This window comes from Podarcis erhardii (assembly GCF_964252035.2).
Source record: "Podarcis erhardii genome assembly, chromosome: 1".
Taxonomy (NCBI): Eukaryota; Metazoa; Chordata; class Lepidosauria; order Squamata; family Lacertidae; genus Podarcis; species Podarcis erhardii.
In genome coordinates, this window is record NC_138497.1 from 9,553,372 (window position 1) to 9,571,147 (window position 17,776).

At 46.3% G+C, this 17,776-nt stretch overlaps 1 protein-coding gene across 1 annotated transcript in view; it reads left to right on the forward strand.

The window, feature by feature from the left end:
* Positions 1-5,132: 5,132 nt before the first annotated feature.
* The window catches only part of PRKCH (protein kinase C eta), a 120,772-nt gene continuing 108,128 nt past the window's right edge, over positions 5,133-17,776 (forward strand). Inside the window, exon 1 of the mRNA XM_081861127.1 lies at positions 5,133-6,583. Coding sequence (XP_081717253.1) covers positions 6,236-6,583 — 348 coding nt within the window. The 5' untranslated portion in view covers positions 5,133-6,235. The remainder of the gene's footprint in view (positions 6,584-17,776) is intronic.

Consider the following 17,776-nt stretch of genomic DNA (forward strand, 5'->3'; position numbering starts at 1 on the left):
TACCGAAATGGGCTACTTCCGCCTTTCGGCGCGAGCGCATGCGCAAAAACACTAAATCGCAGTTTGCGCATGCGCAGAAGCGCTGAATCATGACCCGCGCGTGCGCAGATGCGGCGCTGCGGGTTGCGAATGCTGCAGGTTGAGAAAGTGCCTCCTGCACGGATCACGTTTGCAACCCGAGCGTCCACTGTAGTTTGTGATTTATAAAACCACTTCAGAATCTGAAGTGGCACAACCAGATTTGCAGATGACACTCAACCTTGAAAGATTCCATCAACAGTGTTGCTGCGGGACGTATCCTGAAAGAACGTAACAAGAAGCAAACGTAACATGAGGTATGACTGTATTATTATTTTGTGCCCCCCTCAGCTTGGTACCCTGTGGGGGGCATCCAGATTTCCTTTTGTACCGCATTTCTAGGGACAGGTCTGTGTTTAAAAGCGATTTGTCTGTTTGCCTTGCCCTGCAGTGTCCCCTGCAAAATCCTGCTTTTCAATGCTGAGTTAGAACCCATTGCATTTCAGGTTTGCAGGAAGTCCCTGTTCTGTTCACAGAGCAATTATTTCAGAGTAGTTCAACCGCCGATCCCTCTTCCTGGGGAACTCTGGGAATTGTAGTTCTGTGAGGGGAACAGGGGTCTCCTGACAAGTCTCAGCTCCCTTAACAAACCTGCAGGATTCTTTGGGGAAACTGCTGCTTAAAGTGCTTTGAATGTTTAGTGCAGACAGGGTCTTGGTGAGGTAGCTTGATGTACAGAGCTACCGCGTTAGAAAAAAATACTGCTTCTTACAAACGAAACCCTTCTTACGAGTAACACCTCCCCCCTCTCCCCTGCAATCTCTTTCCTCCTACACATGTGTCTATATTGGTTCTTAAGAACTCCCCGTTTCCTGGGAGCACGGTACTTTTTGAATTTTTGATTATTTACACCATAAAATCTGCCAGGGGGAAAGTTGGCAACCTTACATTAACAACCTTGTTGCCAACGTTTTAGAAAACTGGACTTACTCCTGTGCCTTTAACAGAAGCCTGGTGTCTTAGCCTTATCTTTTGACAGTTTTTCCTAAGTCCACCCTCCCCCTTTTCCCCCCTCCAGTGTTGTATCAGAGCAAACACCAATCCATGGGAAACCCAAATTGCTGTTTGTTCCTGTTATGTACTGAGCTGAAAAGTATCCAAAATGCAGCAGCCTGATTGGTCCTAGAACAATAGGATTCAGAATACAGCAGCCTGATTGGTCCTAGAACAATAGCCTCCAGAATGCAGCTGTCTGATTCGTCCACAGGAGCCACCCAATCCAGCTCCAGGTGGAAGTGAATCTGCGACATGATTGGCCTACAGGAGAATCTCGGAATTAGCCAATCATGTGGGGCCCATTGTGTAAATGATGTATATAAAGCAGACATTCTGGGGGAACTTCCATTCCTCCTCGCCACTATGAGCTGAATAAAGAGCATGAAATCCACTCTTGACTCCAAGTATATTTCAGTTCCAATTCAGTTTTAAAGAGCCGGTGCAATCACAGACCACACATTCTTTTTGTTCTTGGTAGTTTTGTCTTATTGTACTTTCTCCCTTCATTTCACTCATTTAATATTTTCTCATAATGTTAAGACTATTTAAACTCTGCCCCCCCCCCCAATTCATTGGAGAATGCTGATTTGGTCGAGGAATAGGAGAGATTAAGGGAAATGTTTATACCTGATTGCTTTTTCCCTGTTTTTCACCCAAAAGATACTTAGAAGAGCTTACAGGATTTTAAAGACATGAACGCAATACAGCATCTATATTTTGGTAAGTTGTCTGCTTGTCTTTTCTCTATGCATTCGGACACCTCTTAAAGTATTGCAACACAATTTGGCACAATGGTTCCTGAGACTGAGAAGCAGGTTTTCATCCAAGTTTGGATACTATTGGACATGATTCTGAATCAAGATGGCAGAATGAACGGTTGAAAACTGCACACATCTCAACGACATCCTTTTCTCATAATGGCCAACCAGATGTTGACAGACCACACCTGGAATACTGTGTCCAGTTCTGGAAATCACAGTTTATGAAGGATATTGACAAGTTGGGAAACCAAGGTGATACAGGATCAGGAAACCAAGCCTTATGAGGAACGATTGAGGGACTGGCTATGTTTAGCCTAGTAAGGCAAAGGGTAAAGGGACCCCTGGCCGACTCTGGGGTTGCGGCGCTCATCTCACTTTATTTGCCGAGGGAGCTGGCCTAGAGCTTGCCGATCAGAAGGTTGGCAGTTCGAATCCCCGCGACGGCATGAGTTTCTGTTGCTCGGTCTCTGCTCCTGCCAACCCAGCAGTTCGACAGCACATCAAAGTGCAAGTAGATAAATAGGTACTGCTCCGGTGGCAAGGTAAACGGCGTTTCCGTGCGCTGCTCTGGTTCGCCAGAAGCTGCTTAGTCATGCTGGCCACATGACCCAGAAGCTGTACGCCGCCTCCCTCAGCCAATAAAGCGAGATGAGCGCCTCAACCCCAGAGTCGGTCACAACTGGACCTAATGGTCAGGGGTCCCTTTACCTTTACCTTTATTTATTGTTTATGACTTTTGTAATTATGTCAATCTTGTTATGCTGTAAGCCGCCTTGAGCATTTTTTTTTAACTGTGGAAAGATGGCATACAAATAAAAAATGATGATGATAAATGCAAAATGTCGTGACACCTTTCTGACCCCTTGTTTATCAATCTGCTGTTAAAACTCTGAACAGCTGGCAAACAAAACCCTGTCCCGTTCTTACGAAATACACTAAACACAGCCCAAACAATCTGCCAGCCGAACCAAGTCTTATGACATGACATGATGGGTGTGTGACTACAATCATAGACCACACGTCCTTTTTAAACTCGGTATGTTTTGCTGTTGACTCAGTAGACCACATAGCTGTATCCTGTGGGCGATTGTGTGACAACTTATTGTTATCTTTAAAATGATCTTTCTTTTATTTCTACTCCTTTCCCCGTAACCTGTCTGCTATTAAAACTTTAAATAAAATTATTAGGAGGGGGGAATGATGGATGTTGCTATTGTTCATTACATTTCTTACCCAACTTTCTTTTTTAAAAATAATAATAATTTGATTTTTCAGATCAGAATTTTACAATCACATATCCAACATACAACATAAAAATAAGATTCCAAGGAATCTCTTGGCTGCCCCTCCTCCCCTTTGTGGGTCCTATTGTTAATAATTTCCTCTTGCATCTTTTATAATGATCCAAATCTTTTACATCTCCACTGTGTCCGAAATTACGCTACTAATGATTTTAGCTGTTTACGATGGTTTTGAAGATAAATTATAATTTCCCCCCCATTCCTTATTAAAATTTTGGTCTTCCTGATTTCCGATTCTTCCGGTCACTTTTTGCCATTTCGGCATAATCCATCAACTGAATCTGCCATTATTTTCTGGTAGGGACTTTATCTTCTTTCCAAATCACCCAACCTTCACCATGAAGGAATCATAGAATTATATCACTGTAAAGTTGGAAGGAATCCCAAGCACCATCTAATTTAATGCTCTGCAATGCAAGAAGGGTTGCAACAAGCATTACAATTTAAGCCAGCCTAAGTTCCTGTTGAAGCGATAGCCTGGGTGATGGGCCATTAAGGAGAACAAAGGAAAGGGGCTCTGTGTGAGACTTCCAACTCTATAAAGTGGCAGTCATGTGAGCTAGAATCATAATAGCAAGCAGAGTTTGGGGGCAGGCATGGTAGATCTCTGCTTGAACTTAAGGCTGCAACTCTGGGAGAAACAAGACCCTTATGGGGTGTTAATGCTGTGAACCTCTCCATCGCCGGCTCCGGTTGTATATCTATATGAATAAACCATATATCACAAAGACACCACAGCCTCTGCTATGCCTCATTCCCAAAAGAATACTCAAACCTTGGGTAAGTGCCTCAAACCACTGGAATTTTGCGCCACTTGGAGATTAGGTTAGTATGCAGCAATCTAATATGAAGATGCATTTATTTATTAAATTTTATTTATTAAATTTAAATACTGCCCTTCATCCAATGATCACCTGAATTTGCAATATAAACACACACACAAATCATACCACAGTAACAAGCAGTAGCAATAACCTGAAGGAGCGTCTCCACCCCCATCGTTCAGCCCAGATCCTGAGATCCAGCGCCGAGGGTCTTCTGGTGGTTCCCTCCCTGCGAGAAGGGAGGTTACAGGGAACCAGGCAGAGGGCCTTCTTGGTAGTGGCGCCCGCCCTGTGGAACGCCCTCCCACCAGATGTCAAGGAAATAAACAACTAACTGACTTTTAGAAGACATCTGAAGGCAGCCCTGTTTAGGGAAGTTTTTAATGTTTGATGTTTTATTGTGTTTTTAATATTTTGTTGGGAGCCACCCGGAGTGGCTGGGGAAACCCAGCCAGATGGGACAGGGTATAAAAAATAAATTGTTGTTGTTGTTGTTGTTGTTGTAACCCTGCCCCCAGTTAACACAGTTAAAACAAACGAATGTTGCAAATGGAATCTAAAAAGGAAGGGGAAGCAAAGCAAAGAGAAACTAGATATTTATTTACCATTTGGTGACCCTTTATTTCATCTGTTAATGACAATCATGGGACAGACCAGTTATCATCCATTCAAAAACAGATATGGCTGTCATAATATCAACATACAAACATCAAATTAGCATCGCTGTGACAGGTTGATGGTGTGTTCCACTACGATGGACAAACGAAACTCCACCCTCCTGATAACTCCAAGCTGCATAATGAAACAAAATTTAATTTTTAACTGACTTGAGTAGGAATGAATATGGGATGTTTCTTATTTCTTATGATGCCTTGCTTTTTGTTTTCATGTTCAGCTTTGTAAATTTATAAAACCCTATAAAAATATGCTTTTAAAAAGGGGGGAGGGGAATAAAGAAAGCAATTTAATTTATTTTTATTTTTTAAAAACTGCAAAGCAAGATGCGCCTCCACATGGGTTGAGATGCAAAGAAGTTGAGAGGAGGGGAAATTTCACCCTTCTTTTCCGGCTGCTCCTCTGAGACAAGGTGTTAATTTTTCTGGGGGGTGTGAAGAAGAAGAAGAAGTGGATATTCCAGCTGTGGCTCCTCCTCCGAGAAAGAGGGAGAGAGCAAAGTTGCCAACAGAGATTCAAATAAGTGGCTTTGGAGACACGCCTTCCTGGAGGAATCTGAAGGTGCAGGAATTGGCCAAAGACCTTTCCCAGCAAAGGAGCCAGGAGGGGGCGAGAAAGAGAGCTCTTTGCAGTATGGGGTTTTGGAGAGTGTGTGCTTGTGATAAAATGACAGCTGTAGTTCTGAAGAACAGGTTAGAGCTACACACAGCAGCAGCCGCCGCCGCTGGGACAAGTCCTTGCAAGGCTAGCTGGAAGCCCCACCCCTTGGCCTTCCCTTCTCGTGGGCTAGTCACATCTCTCAGGTGTTTCCCTTGCTCAACAACCACTTGTGTTGGGTTGTTCTCTCTGTGTGTCTCTCAGGAGGAGGAGGAGACACTCTTCTCAAACCACCCGGGCAGGAGAAGGAAGGAAGCAAATCCTGAGCAGAGAGAGAGGAAGATTCTGCCGAACTGAAAGCCTGCTCTCTCTTATCTGTGGATTTGTGGCTTGTGGTTTGGGTGAGCGGCTCAGGAAAAGGGGGGGGGGGAAAGAGAGGTCGTCCCCCCCTTCTCACTCTGCTGCAGTTTCTTCCTGAACTAAAGGGAGGGGGGAGAAACTGAAGCGGTTTGTCTGTGAGAACCAAGAACAGCTAAGGGTGTTCGGTTGCTGATGTGCACAGAGCCGGGAGTGCTGGGGTGTTTGGCACCAGACGGCAGGGCTCTGGAAAGCTGCTTCGCTTCTCTCTCTCTCTCTCTCTCTCTCTCTCTCTCTCTCTCTCTCTCTCTCTTTCTCTCTTTCTCTCTTTCTCTCTGTGTTTCCATGCTCTGTTATCTCCCAAAGGAGGTGAAGGAATTAGCTCCTCTCCACTGTGAAGAAGAGAAGTGATTCAGCAACTTGGTTCGTCTCCTTCCTTCCTGGAAAAGGGAAGGCAGGGGGGCAAAGGGCTGGGTTTGGGTCGGTTCCCTCGACAGCATGGCCCAGAGACCAGGAGCTGCCACCACCGGCTGCCCTCTCCCCTGAGGACTGCCAAGCTACTCTTCTGGCTACCACAGACTCAGTAGGACAGCACCTTACTTTTCCGAAGAGGACGCATCCCTCTGTTTCCCCCCCGTCTGGAGCCATGAAGTTCAACGGCTACATGAAGGTGCGCATCGGGGAGGCCGTGGGGCTGCAGCCCACCCGCTGGTCCCTCAGGCACACGCTCTTCAAGAAAGGGCAGCAGCTCCTGGACCCCTACATCACGCTGAGCGTGGACCAGGTGAGGGTGGGGCAGACCAGCACCAAGCAGAAGACCAACACGCCGACCTACAATGAGGAGTTCTGCGCCCCGGTCAACGACGGGCGGCAGCTGGAGCTGGCCGTCTTCCATGGCACCCCCATTGGCTACGATGACTTTGTGGCCAATTGCACCGTGCACTTCCATGACCTCCTGCATGGCACCGGGTCCTCGGACAGCTTCGAAGGCTGGGTGAGTCACTGAGCTTCTCCTGGGGCTGTTTGGCGTCTAAGGGAGCTTGGCACCTGTGCCCATTTGTGATGGGATGTGTGATGTTGTCTACCAGGGCTGGGGGAACCTGTGGCCCTCCAGATGTGTCAGGACTACTAAAACTCCCCTTCTCCCTGGCCATTGGCCGTGTTGGCTAGGGATAATGGAAACTGGAGCTAGAAACATCTGGAGAGCCATAGGTCCCCCTATGTGCATGTGTATACTCAAGGACTCTCTTCCCTGCTTTGGGGTATTTGATGGTTTGGGGGGTGGAATCAAGGCTTTTTCAGGTGTGTATGCGCATGCAAAAAACCTGGTTACCAGGGTAGCTAGAAACCTGAAACCGGGGAACTTAAAAGAACAAATGAATTATCTTGCTGGGCCTGACCAAACATCTCCCTCGACCATCATACAATGATGGACATTGCTATTGATTATTACATTTCTTACCCAACCTTCACCATGAAGCTCCAGGAATAATAGAATTGGAAGGGACCCCGAGGGCCAGCTAGTCCAACCTCTGCAATGCAGGAATCTCAGCTGAAGCATCCATGACAGATGGCCACCCAACTTCTCCTTGAAAACCCCCAAGGAAGGAGAGTCCACCACTTCCCAAGGGAGTTCGTTCCACTGCTGAACAGCTCTTACAGCCAGAAAGTTTTTTCTGATGTTCATTCGGAATCTCCTTCCTTGTAACTTGAAGCCATTGGCTGAAGTCCTACCCTCCAGAGCTTGAGAAAGCAAGCTTGGTATTCAGACGATGGGCATCTACCAGGGAATGTCCGTATCTCAGTGGTAGAGCGTTTGCTGTGCATGCAAAAATTCCCAAGTTCAATTCCAGCATCTCCACGTCAGGCTGGGAAAGGTTTCTTCTTGAAGCCCTGGAGACTGAGATGGACCATTGGCCTAAGATGGCCTGAGGCAGCTTGCTGTGTTATTCTGTCCTCCGATCATGTGGCATTTGGAGGTTCATCCTCTTTGAACATGCAAGTGCCATCCATACTGACTTACAAAGCCCCATACAGTGTAGGTTTTGAACCAGTGGAGGTCCCTATGAGTCCCAATGGGTGCTACCTCCACTGGTTAGTGTACTGGGCTATGCCAGTGAGTTTTTCCTTTGGATTACACCATCTTTGGCTGGTGTCTGCTAAATGGCAACATGAGAGGTGGCCTTCTCAGTGGTGGCACCCCAGCTTTAGAACTCCCTACCCTCTGTGACCTAGCAAAGCAGACCCTGTGGCACCTGCTCTTTTAAGTCTTGGGCACCTGTCTTTCAGTAACATCTGATGCCAGTATTGTCGTTGTTAGATGAGCTGCTGCTGATTTTAGCACCTGCGTTGTGAATTTGAGAGTGTTTGTGTTGTAACCTGCTCTGAAATTGCTGTGCAACGAAGGAAATGTTTCAAATACACGAATCAATAGCACCTTTCGCCATCCTCACCAAAAAGAAGGCAGAACCCTTGATAGGCCTGTTGCCCCAGGACTTTTGTCTGTTTTTTCCAAAGCCATCTCACCTAATGGCTATCACTGCACCTTGTGACAAGGCGTTCCATCAGTTAATTATGTGTTTTCAGAAATCCTTCCTTTGCTCCTTAACCAATCCCAGCGTCTGGTGTTTTTCGGGTGCACCTGGTATCTGACATTTCACCCAGCCCTACTCTGCGGCTGGTGCTCAAAATACCCAAAGGTGGTGCCTACCATTCTTGTAATATATATTTTTTTCTGGGTAAGCCAATGTTTATTTCTCCAGGAAAGAGATGTGTTTGATTGCTTCTCAGCAGGATCCAAAGCCTTCTTTTTGAATAAAGTCGCATCCAAGTCTATGAGCTACATATTAATGAAAAGAAATTGGAAGAGAAATGAATCAGATGAATGGGTTTTTCAATCAGAATTCCATTTTCATTGAAATCCCTGCATTTTAATGGCTAAAACAAATGGGGCTCATTTGAAGGGGTGGGAAGGGAGGGAGAAGAGAAAACAGTGTTTGAGAGTCACTGAAAGCACAATTCAACATGGGTTTATTCAGCAGTAAATCTCCTTGTTTCTATGGGCTCTTGCTGATAGGTAGGTAAGTGTGTATGGAATCGCAGCCTTAAAACTTTTCAGAATGATTAGCTGGGTCCTGTGAGTGGCCAAGCAAGATCTATTTTATCTTTTATCCTGTGCAGTTCAAAAATCTCGCACGTTTGCAAAAGGTGGAAGATTTGCTGTGCGAAGGCGACATTTTTTTTTGCCAACTATCTTGCACATCTAATGAGAAGGCTAGAGAGAGTGTTTACACCTCGCAGTCATTCAGGCATCGACAAGAAATGTGTGCCTATTGATTTCCCGCATCGGAAGACATGGGGGTATTTGGAAATTTCTCAGGAAAGATGCCAGCTATTGAAAACCTTACACTTCAAATGTATTGGCCGGGGGGGGGGGACCTCTAAGCTGGCAGTCCCCGTTGCCACATGGGGTGAAGTCACGTTGAACACGTAGGCAGCCCTTCTCCTACAGAATTATTAAAGGTACAAGTTCCTTGGACCCCCTTTCATCCAGTTGTGTAGTGCTGAATGTGTCAGGCAAACACACACTCAAAGAAGCAGGCCTCAGCTACATTGTCAGAGCTTCCTTGTTGGAGACTTGCTGTTGCCTTTAAATCAGACTCGCTTAGTGGTGGATAAGCCTATTAATTCCATTTTATCGTTTCCCCCAAATCTTATGTTCAGTTTGCAGCAGCTTGTGATCTGAAAACCCTGACAGAAATTCACTAGTGAGAATTTGTGTGCATTCCTCCTAAGGAAGATATTTTGTGTGTGCATTTTTGCCTAATGTAAATATTTTTTTTGCCAGCAATTTCCCTTAACAATGCACTTTTGCATTTTGCTTTCCACAAACATATGCATTTTTATTTTTTTATTTTTTTATAAGAAATCTACCCTTTCCCCATATATATATATGGTTTTCAAAGGCTTGGGGTTGGTTTTTTTTTTGGAAAACCACATTGCAAAATTCAGAGGAAGTTTGAAACGTACCTGCGTTTCGGTTTGTTTTGGGGAGCGTAAATTCAGAACTAGGTTTCCATTGAAATGAGAGCTGGGCGGAATTGTCCCCCATCTCTAGGGGGAATCTGTGGGACACCCCCCCCCCAGATCTCGTTGGACCCTCTACACCCATCAGCTACTGCCAATGTAGCCGGCAGTCAGAGATGATAGGAGTTGTGCTCCAACAACAGCTGGAGGTCCACAGGTTCCCTATTCCATAGATAGAGTTGAAAGGGATCCCGAGGGATCATCTAGTCCAACCCTCTGCAGTGCAGGAATCGCAGCGAGAGAATTCCTTGCCCTGGTTTTCTTATAATCTCCCAAGTCTTCTGCCAGGGCTGACTCCTTCATCCTCTTCCTCCATCATTTCCACTGGCACTTAAACATACCTTGCTTGCAGGCAGCTCCACTGCTGATGATGGAAGACAAATGAATACCTCATCCTTTGTGATGTTAGTTATTTTCTGCATTTCATAGCTTATTTTGCAGGCCTTTGGACTGTGCCCATCCAAACTAACAAGGCTATGTGCTCCCTGCTGAATTCTTCAAATGACTACTGAACCTACAGGGAAGGTGGCTGAGATATTCCTGAGGGGGCTGGGCCACACATCAGTCCTCCCCGCATCCAATAATATACAATACACCATAATACCATTGACCTGATTCAGAGATAACGGATAAACTATGGCTTTACCACTGTTCCTGAGGCTTTCAGGCGGCTGATGAGCCTCTTCGCTGTGTCCAAACAGTCCTCTCCTAGCAAATGAGCAGCAACGGGAGTGAGAAGGAGTCAGCTTTAAACATTCCTTTGTTGCAAGGGGTTGGACTTAGAAGGCGATTGGGCCGGATCCGGCCCCCGGGCCTTAGTTTGCCTACCCATGGGTTAGACATTCTCCTGGAAGACAGATTTAAAGGTAAAGGTAAAGGTACCCCTGCCCGTACGGGCCAGTTGTGTCCGACTCTAGGGTTGTGCGCCCATCTCACTTAAGAGGCTGGGGGCCAGCGCTGTCCAGAGACACTTCCGGGTCACGTGGCCAGCGTGACGAAGCTGCTCTGGCGAGCCGGCACCAGCGCAGCACACAGAAATGCCATTTACCTTCCCACTATAAAGCGGTACCTATTTATCTACTTGCACTTAAGGGTGCTTTCGAACTGCTAGGTGGGCAGGAGGTGGGACCGAAAGACAGGAGCTCACCCCGCCGCGGGTATTCGAACCGCCGACCATGCGATCGGAAAGCCCTAGGCACTGAGGTTTTAACCACAGCGCCACCCGCGTCCCTAAGACAGATTTACTGAAGGCTAAATTGGCTTCTAAATTGCCTTCTAAATCCGGCCTGCAGACGGTCCGGGAATTAGCGTATTTTTACATGAGTAGAGTGTGTTCTTTTATTTAAAATGCATCTCTGGGTTATTTGTGGGGCATAGGAATTTGTTCATATTCCCCCCCCCCAAAAAAAAATATAGTCCGCCCCACCAAGGTCTGAGGTACAGTGGACCAGCCCCCTGCTGAAAAGGTTTGCAGATCCCTGCTCTTCACCATGAAACTAAATTGGATCTTCACGTTCAAAGGTGAAGTATCAGGCACTTGCAGATGACAACAGGGTGGCTGTAACCATCCTTCCTGCCCTGTGAGCTGCCAAAAGCATTCTGGCTGTCCATCACTGGAAACAGTACACTGGGCTTGGTGGAATTGGTGTGATCTAGCCAGGCAGTGCATTGTGCTCGTACTTATAGATTCTTTCTGAGCCTTTGTCCTTAAAGGAAATGTCGCTATGGGTCCCGCACAGAAAGGAAAGAGTGAACCATTAAACGATAACTTTCAAACACAGACAGGTTGCTTTGAGAGCTGCCTTATGAAATTTAGAACAGTGTGAAATTCTGAAGGATGACATCAGTTCACATCTTGTTTTGGGGAAGTGTGAATCATAGAATCATAGAATCATAGAGTTGGAAGAGACCACAAGGGCCATCGAATCCAACCCCCTGCCAAGCAGGAAACACCATCAGAGCACTCCTGACATATGGTTGTCAAGCCTCTGCTTAAAGACCTCCAAAGAAGGAGACTCCACCACACTCCTTGGCAGCAAATTCCACTGTCGAACAGCTCTTACTGTCAGGATGTTCTTCCTAATGTTTAGGTGGAATCTTCTTTCTTGTAGTTTGGAACCATTGCTCCGTGTCCACTTCTCTGGAGCAGCAGAAAACAACCTTTCTCCCTCCTCTATGTGACATCCTTTTATATATTTGAACATGGCTATCATATCACCCCTTAACCTCCTCTTCTCCAGGCTAAACATGCCCAGCTCCCTTAGCCGTTCCTCATAAGGCATCGTTTCCAGGCCTTTGACCATTTTGGTTGCCCTCCTCTGGACACATTCCAGTTTGTCAGTGTCCTTCTTGAACTGTGGTGCCCAGAACTGGACACAGTACTCCAGGTGAGGTCTGACCAGAGCAGAATACAGTGTGAGTTTGTTAGGTTCACCTTTAAATGCGAACTTAATCAAGTTTCTCCTGTACTCAGATGAATATTGCGAGGATAGAACGCTATGCCTTGATCAAGCCTTTGAAAAGGAGGCTAATGTTCAGCAGCTTCCACTTTTCATGGCAGTCCTGCAGCCAGGAAGATAGGAACACATTTACTGAGTTGTTTCAGGGTGGGTAGTCCTGGGGTTTTGCCTCCTGTCGATCTGCCTTAGCTGCTTCAGTGGAGGAGAGCCTGTGGCTTTTGTTAAGCCATCTGAAGTTCCACTTGTGATCTTGCTTCTTGTGGCAGGTATTAGACAAAGGTAAACAAAACTCTTGGCCTCCCTCTGAGCCTCTGTGTCCATTAGGCAATGTGGGTGGAGTTTGTTTGAACGTATTCGTTTCAGCTTAACAAATGAGGTTTTGCCCACACATGACCCATAGAGAGAGCCACGCTCCTTGGGGAGATGTCGATCGGCTGGTTCTGTAGCAAGAGTGGGATCTTAAGAGGAACGGCTTTCGTTCTTAATGTTGCATCATGGACCGAGTTTGGTGGTTTCATTTCTGATCTTTTTTTTTGTGTGTGGGTGGGATACAATCACATGCAGGCAAATTCGGGTCGCCCAATTAAAGCAAATTTGGTACTGAGGCAGGACAAACCCGTTCTCTTCCCCACCCACCCACTGAACTTTTTTGCAGCAAGGTTCATGACGGGGAAACACACTGGAAAGTGTGGGGTGGAAATTTATCGAGGCAACATTGTATATAACCTCTCTGCAACCAAATCAAGGTCAACCCACGATGATCAGGTTGCCTGGAAGCGATCCAAGTCTCACTGGTATTCTTATTCTGACAGTGTTGCAGCACTGCAGCTTCGAGATTGGCCCTTGCATGGAGGAGCTCAGTGTGCATATGTTGGCACATGTGTGACATCGCTTCACATGGCAGTTGGATATGTGCCTGGCATGGGGCATAGTAAGTGCATGTGCGTCACTAGGGTCAGGAACAGGTTTGTTGTTGTTTAGTCGTGTCCGACTCTTCGTGACCCCCTGGACCAGAGCATGCCAGGCACTCCTGTCTTCCACTGCCTCCCGCAGTTTGGTCAGACTCATGTTGGTAGCTTTGAGAACACTGTCCAACCATCTCGTCCTCTCCCGTCCCCTTCTCCTTGTGCCCTCCATCTTTCCCAACATCAGGGTCTTTTCCAGGGAGTCTTCTCTTCTCATGAGGTGGCCAAAGTCTTGGAGCCTCAGCTTCAGGATCTGTCCTTCCAGTGAGCACTCAGGACTGATTTCCTTCAGAATGGATAGGTTTGATCTTCTTGCAGTCCATGGGACTCTCCAGAGTCTCCTCCAGCACCATAATTCAAAAGCACCAATTCTTCAGCGTTCAGCCTTCGTTATGGTCCAGCTCTCACTTCCATACATCACTACTGGGAAAACCATAGCTTTTACTATATGGACCTAAAATCCCTCCCTGCCTCCATTTCTTCCCCTTCTGTTTGCCAGGAGGTGAGCTCCTCATGTTCCCATTCTTGACTTCAGCTCTTCTCATTTCCCCATTTGCAAATATGTGCATGCGTGTGTCCTCACGAAAATTCGCCAGCATTTTAGTGTGAATTTGCCTTAACCAGGGACACATTCCCCTGCTTTTTCGCTCGCCAATCCCTGCCAAATCTCCACCAAACTCCACTCCCCAAAGCCCCCTGGCAGGGCCATAGCTCAGCAGAAGGACATGTGTGGGGATGCAGAAGGTGCCATGTTCAGGCCCTGGCATCTTCAGGTGGGGCCTGAAATGTTTCCTGTTTGAAATCTTGCAGAGCCTCTACCCATCATTGCAAACAAGGCTGAGCTAGGTAGACATTACAGTACAGTGGTACCTTGGGTTACAGACGCTTCAGGTTACAGACTCCGCTAACCCAGAAATAGTACCTTGGGTTAAGAACTTTGCTTCAGGATAACAACAGAAATTGTGTGGTGGCGGCGTGGCAGCAGCAACAGGAGGCCCCATTAGCTAAAGTGGTGCTTCAGGTTAAGAACAATTTCAGGTTAAGAACGGACCTCCAGAACAAATTAAGTTCTTAACCCGAGGTATCACTGTACCAATATTTTCAAGTCACTTCCCATCAGTCATTCCAAAACTATTTCTAATAGAATTACATATATAAAACAGTTACATGTATAAAACCTTGAAAACAGCTGCTTTACCTAGCTGGCTAGTTATTTATCTGTCATCTGTCTTTCTATGTACAGTGGTACCTCAGGTTAAGTACTTAATTTGTTCCGGAGGTCCGTACTTAACCTGAAATTGTTCTTAACCTGAAGCACCACTTTAGCTAATGGGGCCTCCTACTGCCACTGCGCCGCCAGAGCACGATTTCTGTTCTCATCCTGAAGCAAAGTTCTTAACCTGAAGCACTATTTCTGGGTTAGCGAAGTCTTTAACCTGAAGTGTATGTAACCTGAGGTACCACTGTATATGGAAACTGAAGTTATAACCGGCTAGACTTTATCCATGTAACAGTAAAATCCTCTAATTTTACTATTTGGATATGTTAAAGAATCTGTACCAATAGAAGACATTAACGCAACATCTCTTAACTGCTGCCATAAGTATTATTTGTCAAAATTGTGGGCAGGGGAATGGGAAAATCATCCACAAGAGAATGGGTGTCTTAAATCTGGGGCATAGTATGCATGGTTGAGCTTACATATATAATAAGAACCAGAGAGGGTAGACAAGAAGGTGATGTTTTTATCGAGAGATTAACTACAATTAATCCAGAATGCGGCAGCTAGACGAGTGACTGGGAGTAGCTGCTGAGACCATATAACATTGGTCCTGAAAGACCTATATTGGCTCCCAGTACATTTCCAAGCAGAATTCAAAGTGCTGGTGCTGACCTTTAAAGCCCTAAATGGACTCGGCCCAGTATATCTGAAGGAACATCTCCACCCCCATTGTTCAGCCTGGACACTGAGGTCCACCTCCGAGGGCCTTCTGGCGGTTCCCTCCCTGTGAGAAGTGAGGGTACAGGGAACCAGGCAGAGGGCCCTCTCAGTAGTGGCACCCACCCTGTGGAACGCCCTCCCACTAGATGTCAAGGAAATAAACAACTACAGTATCTGACTTTTAGAAGACATCTGAAGACAGCCCTGTTTCAGGAAGTTTTTAATGTTTGATGTTTTTAATATCCTGTTGGAAGCCGCCCAGAGTGGCTGCGGAAGCCTGGCCAGAGGAGCATGATATAAGTAATAAATTGTTGTTGTTGTTGACCAGATTAATAAGATACAGAGGAATGTAAACCCATTTGCCTTTCTTGGAACCTTGTGATATGATTTTATTGTGTTTGCTTTTGGCGTGGAAATCTGCCCTTACATGTTTAGCGCCAGATGTTCCTTTCTACTTTTATTCCATTTGCCCTATGCTGTTATACTCCGTTATGTTATAAATAAATATATGCAAAAAAAGTTAAGAAACTGTTGCATATATAAAAACAGTTGCATATATAAAAAAACAAATTTGAGAACACTTATAAATATAAACCAAGGGACGCGGGTGGCGCTGTGGGTAAAACCTCAGTGCCTAGGGCTTGCCGATCGCATGGTCGGCGGTTCGAATCCCCGCGGTGGGGTGAGCTCCCGTCTTTTGGTCCCAGCTCCTGCCCACCTAGCAGTTCGAAAGCACCCTTAAGTGCAAGTAGATAAATAGGTACCGCTTTATAGCGGGAGGGTAAATGGCGTTTCCGTGTGCTGCGCTGGTGCCGGCTCGCCAGAGCAGCTTCGTCACGCTGGCCACGTGACCCGGAAGTGTCTCTGGACAGCGCTGGTCCCCGGCCTCTTAAGTGAGATGGGCGCACAACCCTAGAGTCGGACACGACTGGCCCGTACGGGCAGGGGTACCTTTACCTTTACCTTATAAATATAAAAAGTAGTTTTAAGCATGTGCCTAAAACCAATTCAAATCCAGTACAGACTCCAGCTGAGATAATGATTTTCAAAGGCTCCTTAGAAAATGAATGCCTTTAAGCGGCACCAAAAAGAGCAGGTGCTTGGCTGATTTGCAGTGGCAGGGAGTTCCAAAGGGTGCCACATTAAAGCTCCAGTTCTGACAGCATTAGGAGCATAGCTTGGACAAGCTGGTATCTGCAGCATACACGGATTGATGCAGCGATCGATTAGGAATGTAGGGAGTGAGATGCTCTCTTAGATATCTTTGTCCCAAGCTATCTTCATACACTAATACCAACACTTTAAACCTAGCCTGGTAGCTAATTGACAGCCAATGGCCTGGCTGTATAAAGCAAGCTCCTTCTACTTTGGGCTTGCTTGAGGCCTTGCCAGGTCTGTGACTCATGCAAAAATGCAGGGAGTGGGCTCTTCTGAGGAACAGGTAGTTCTGATGTTGCACATGCCTTTCATTTGATAGTCCCCCCCCCCCCTAAAGAAGCAGGAGGAGATGTTGCATCAAGCCTGGCTCTCCCTGGGAAGGGCCCCATCGTCTCCAGTCACCTGTCCTCTCCCAGACACAACCCACTGGAAATTCCACGAGGCACAACCACAAGGACTTAATAAGTCTCTCAAGCCTTCGACCCAGATCCTTTGCTTTCTTTCCAAAACAAAACCAAAGCAGCAGTAGGGAAGCAGACATCTGTAATAAGGACTCCACGGCTGCTGTAATTACATCGCAACCTCATGCCAGAGGGGCATGTCAGATGAGCACAGCTGTTTTGACATATTTTGGCAGAGGTTTTCGTGCGTGGCAGGTGCAGAGCAAAGTGCGCTTGGGCTGCGTTGCATGCTTAAAAAAAATAAATTGGTTTCTCAGATTAAAATTTGACAGTCACATATCCAATATGCAACATTAAAACGAGATTCCAAGGAATCTTTGGGACTTCCTTCCTCCCCTTTGTGGGTCCCATTGTTAATCATTTCCTCCTGCAACTTTTATGATGATCCATTTTTTTTACCTCTCCACTGTGTCAAAAAATCACTACAAGTGATATTCCAACCCTACTAACGATTTTAACTGTTTACAATGGTTTTTAAGATAAGTTATACATTTTCCCCATTCCTTATTGAAATTTTGGTCTTCCTGATTTCTGATTCTTCTGGTCATTTTTGCCATTTCTGCACAATCTGTCAGTTTGATCTGCCATTCTTCTCTGGTAGGGACTTTATCTTCTTGCGCACTTTAAATTTTGACGCGAATTTCAGAGATCGGGATTTGAGTAGCGGCGGTCAGAAAACCCTCTCCTTGCAGCCGATCTCCTGTGCTTCACCCGATCTTTCTTGCTGGTCCGCCACCCAGGCTCAAGATGCTGCGAAAGAGAAAATGGTGTCATGCCTCCTCTTTGTCGGACGTCCTCCTGTCACACCCCACAGACACTGCCTGAAGTTACTGAAGGTGGCCTGGGTGCAATGAAGGTTGAAGGAGGAGGAGGAGGAGGAGTTTGGACTTGATATCCCACCTTTCACTCCCCTTAAAAAGGTAAAGGGACCCCTGACCATTAGGTTCAGTCGCAGATGACTCTGGGGTTGCGGCGCTCATCTCGCTTTATTGGCCGAGGGAGCCGGCGTACAGCTTCCTGGTCATGTGGCCAGAATGACTAAGCCGCTTCTGGCAAACCAGAGCAGCACACGGAAATGCCGTTTACCTTCCCGTCGGAGCGGTACCTATTTATCTA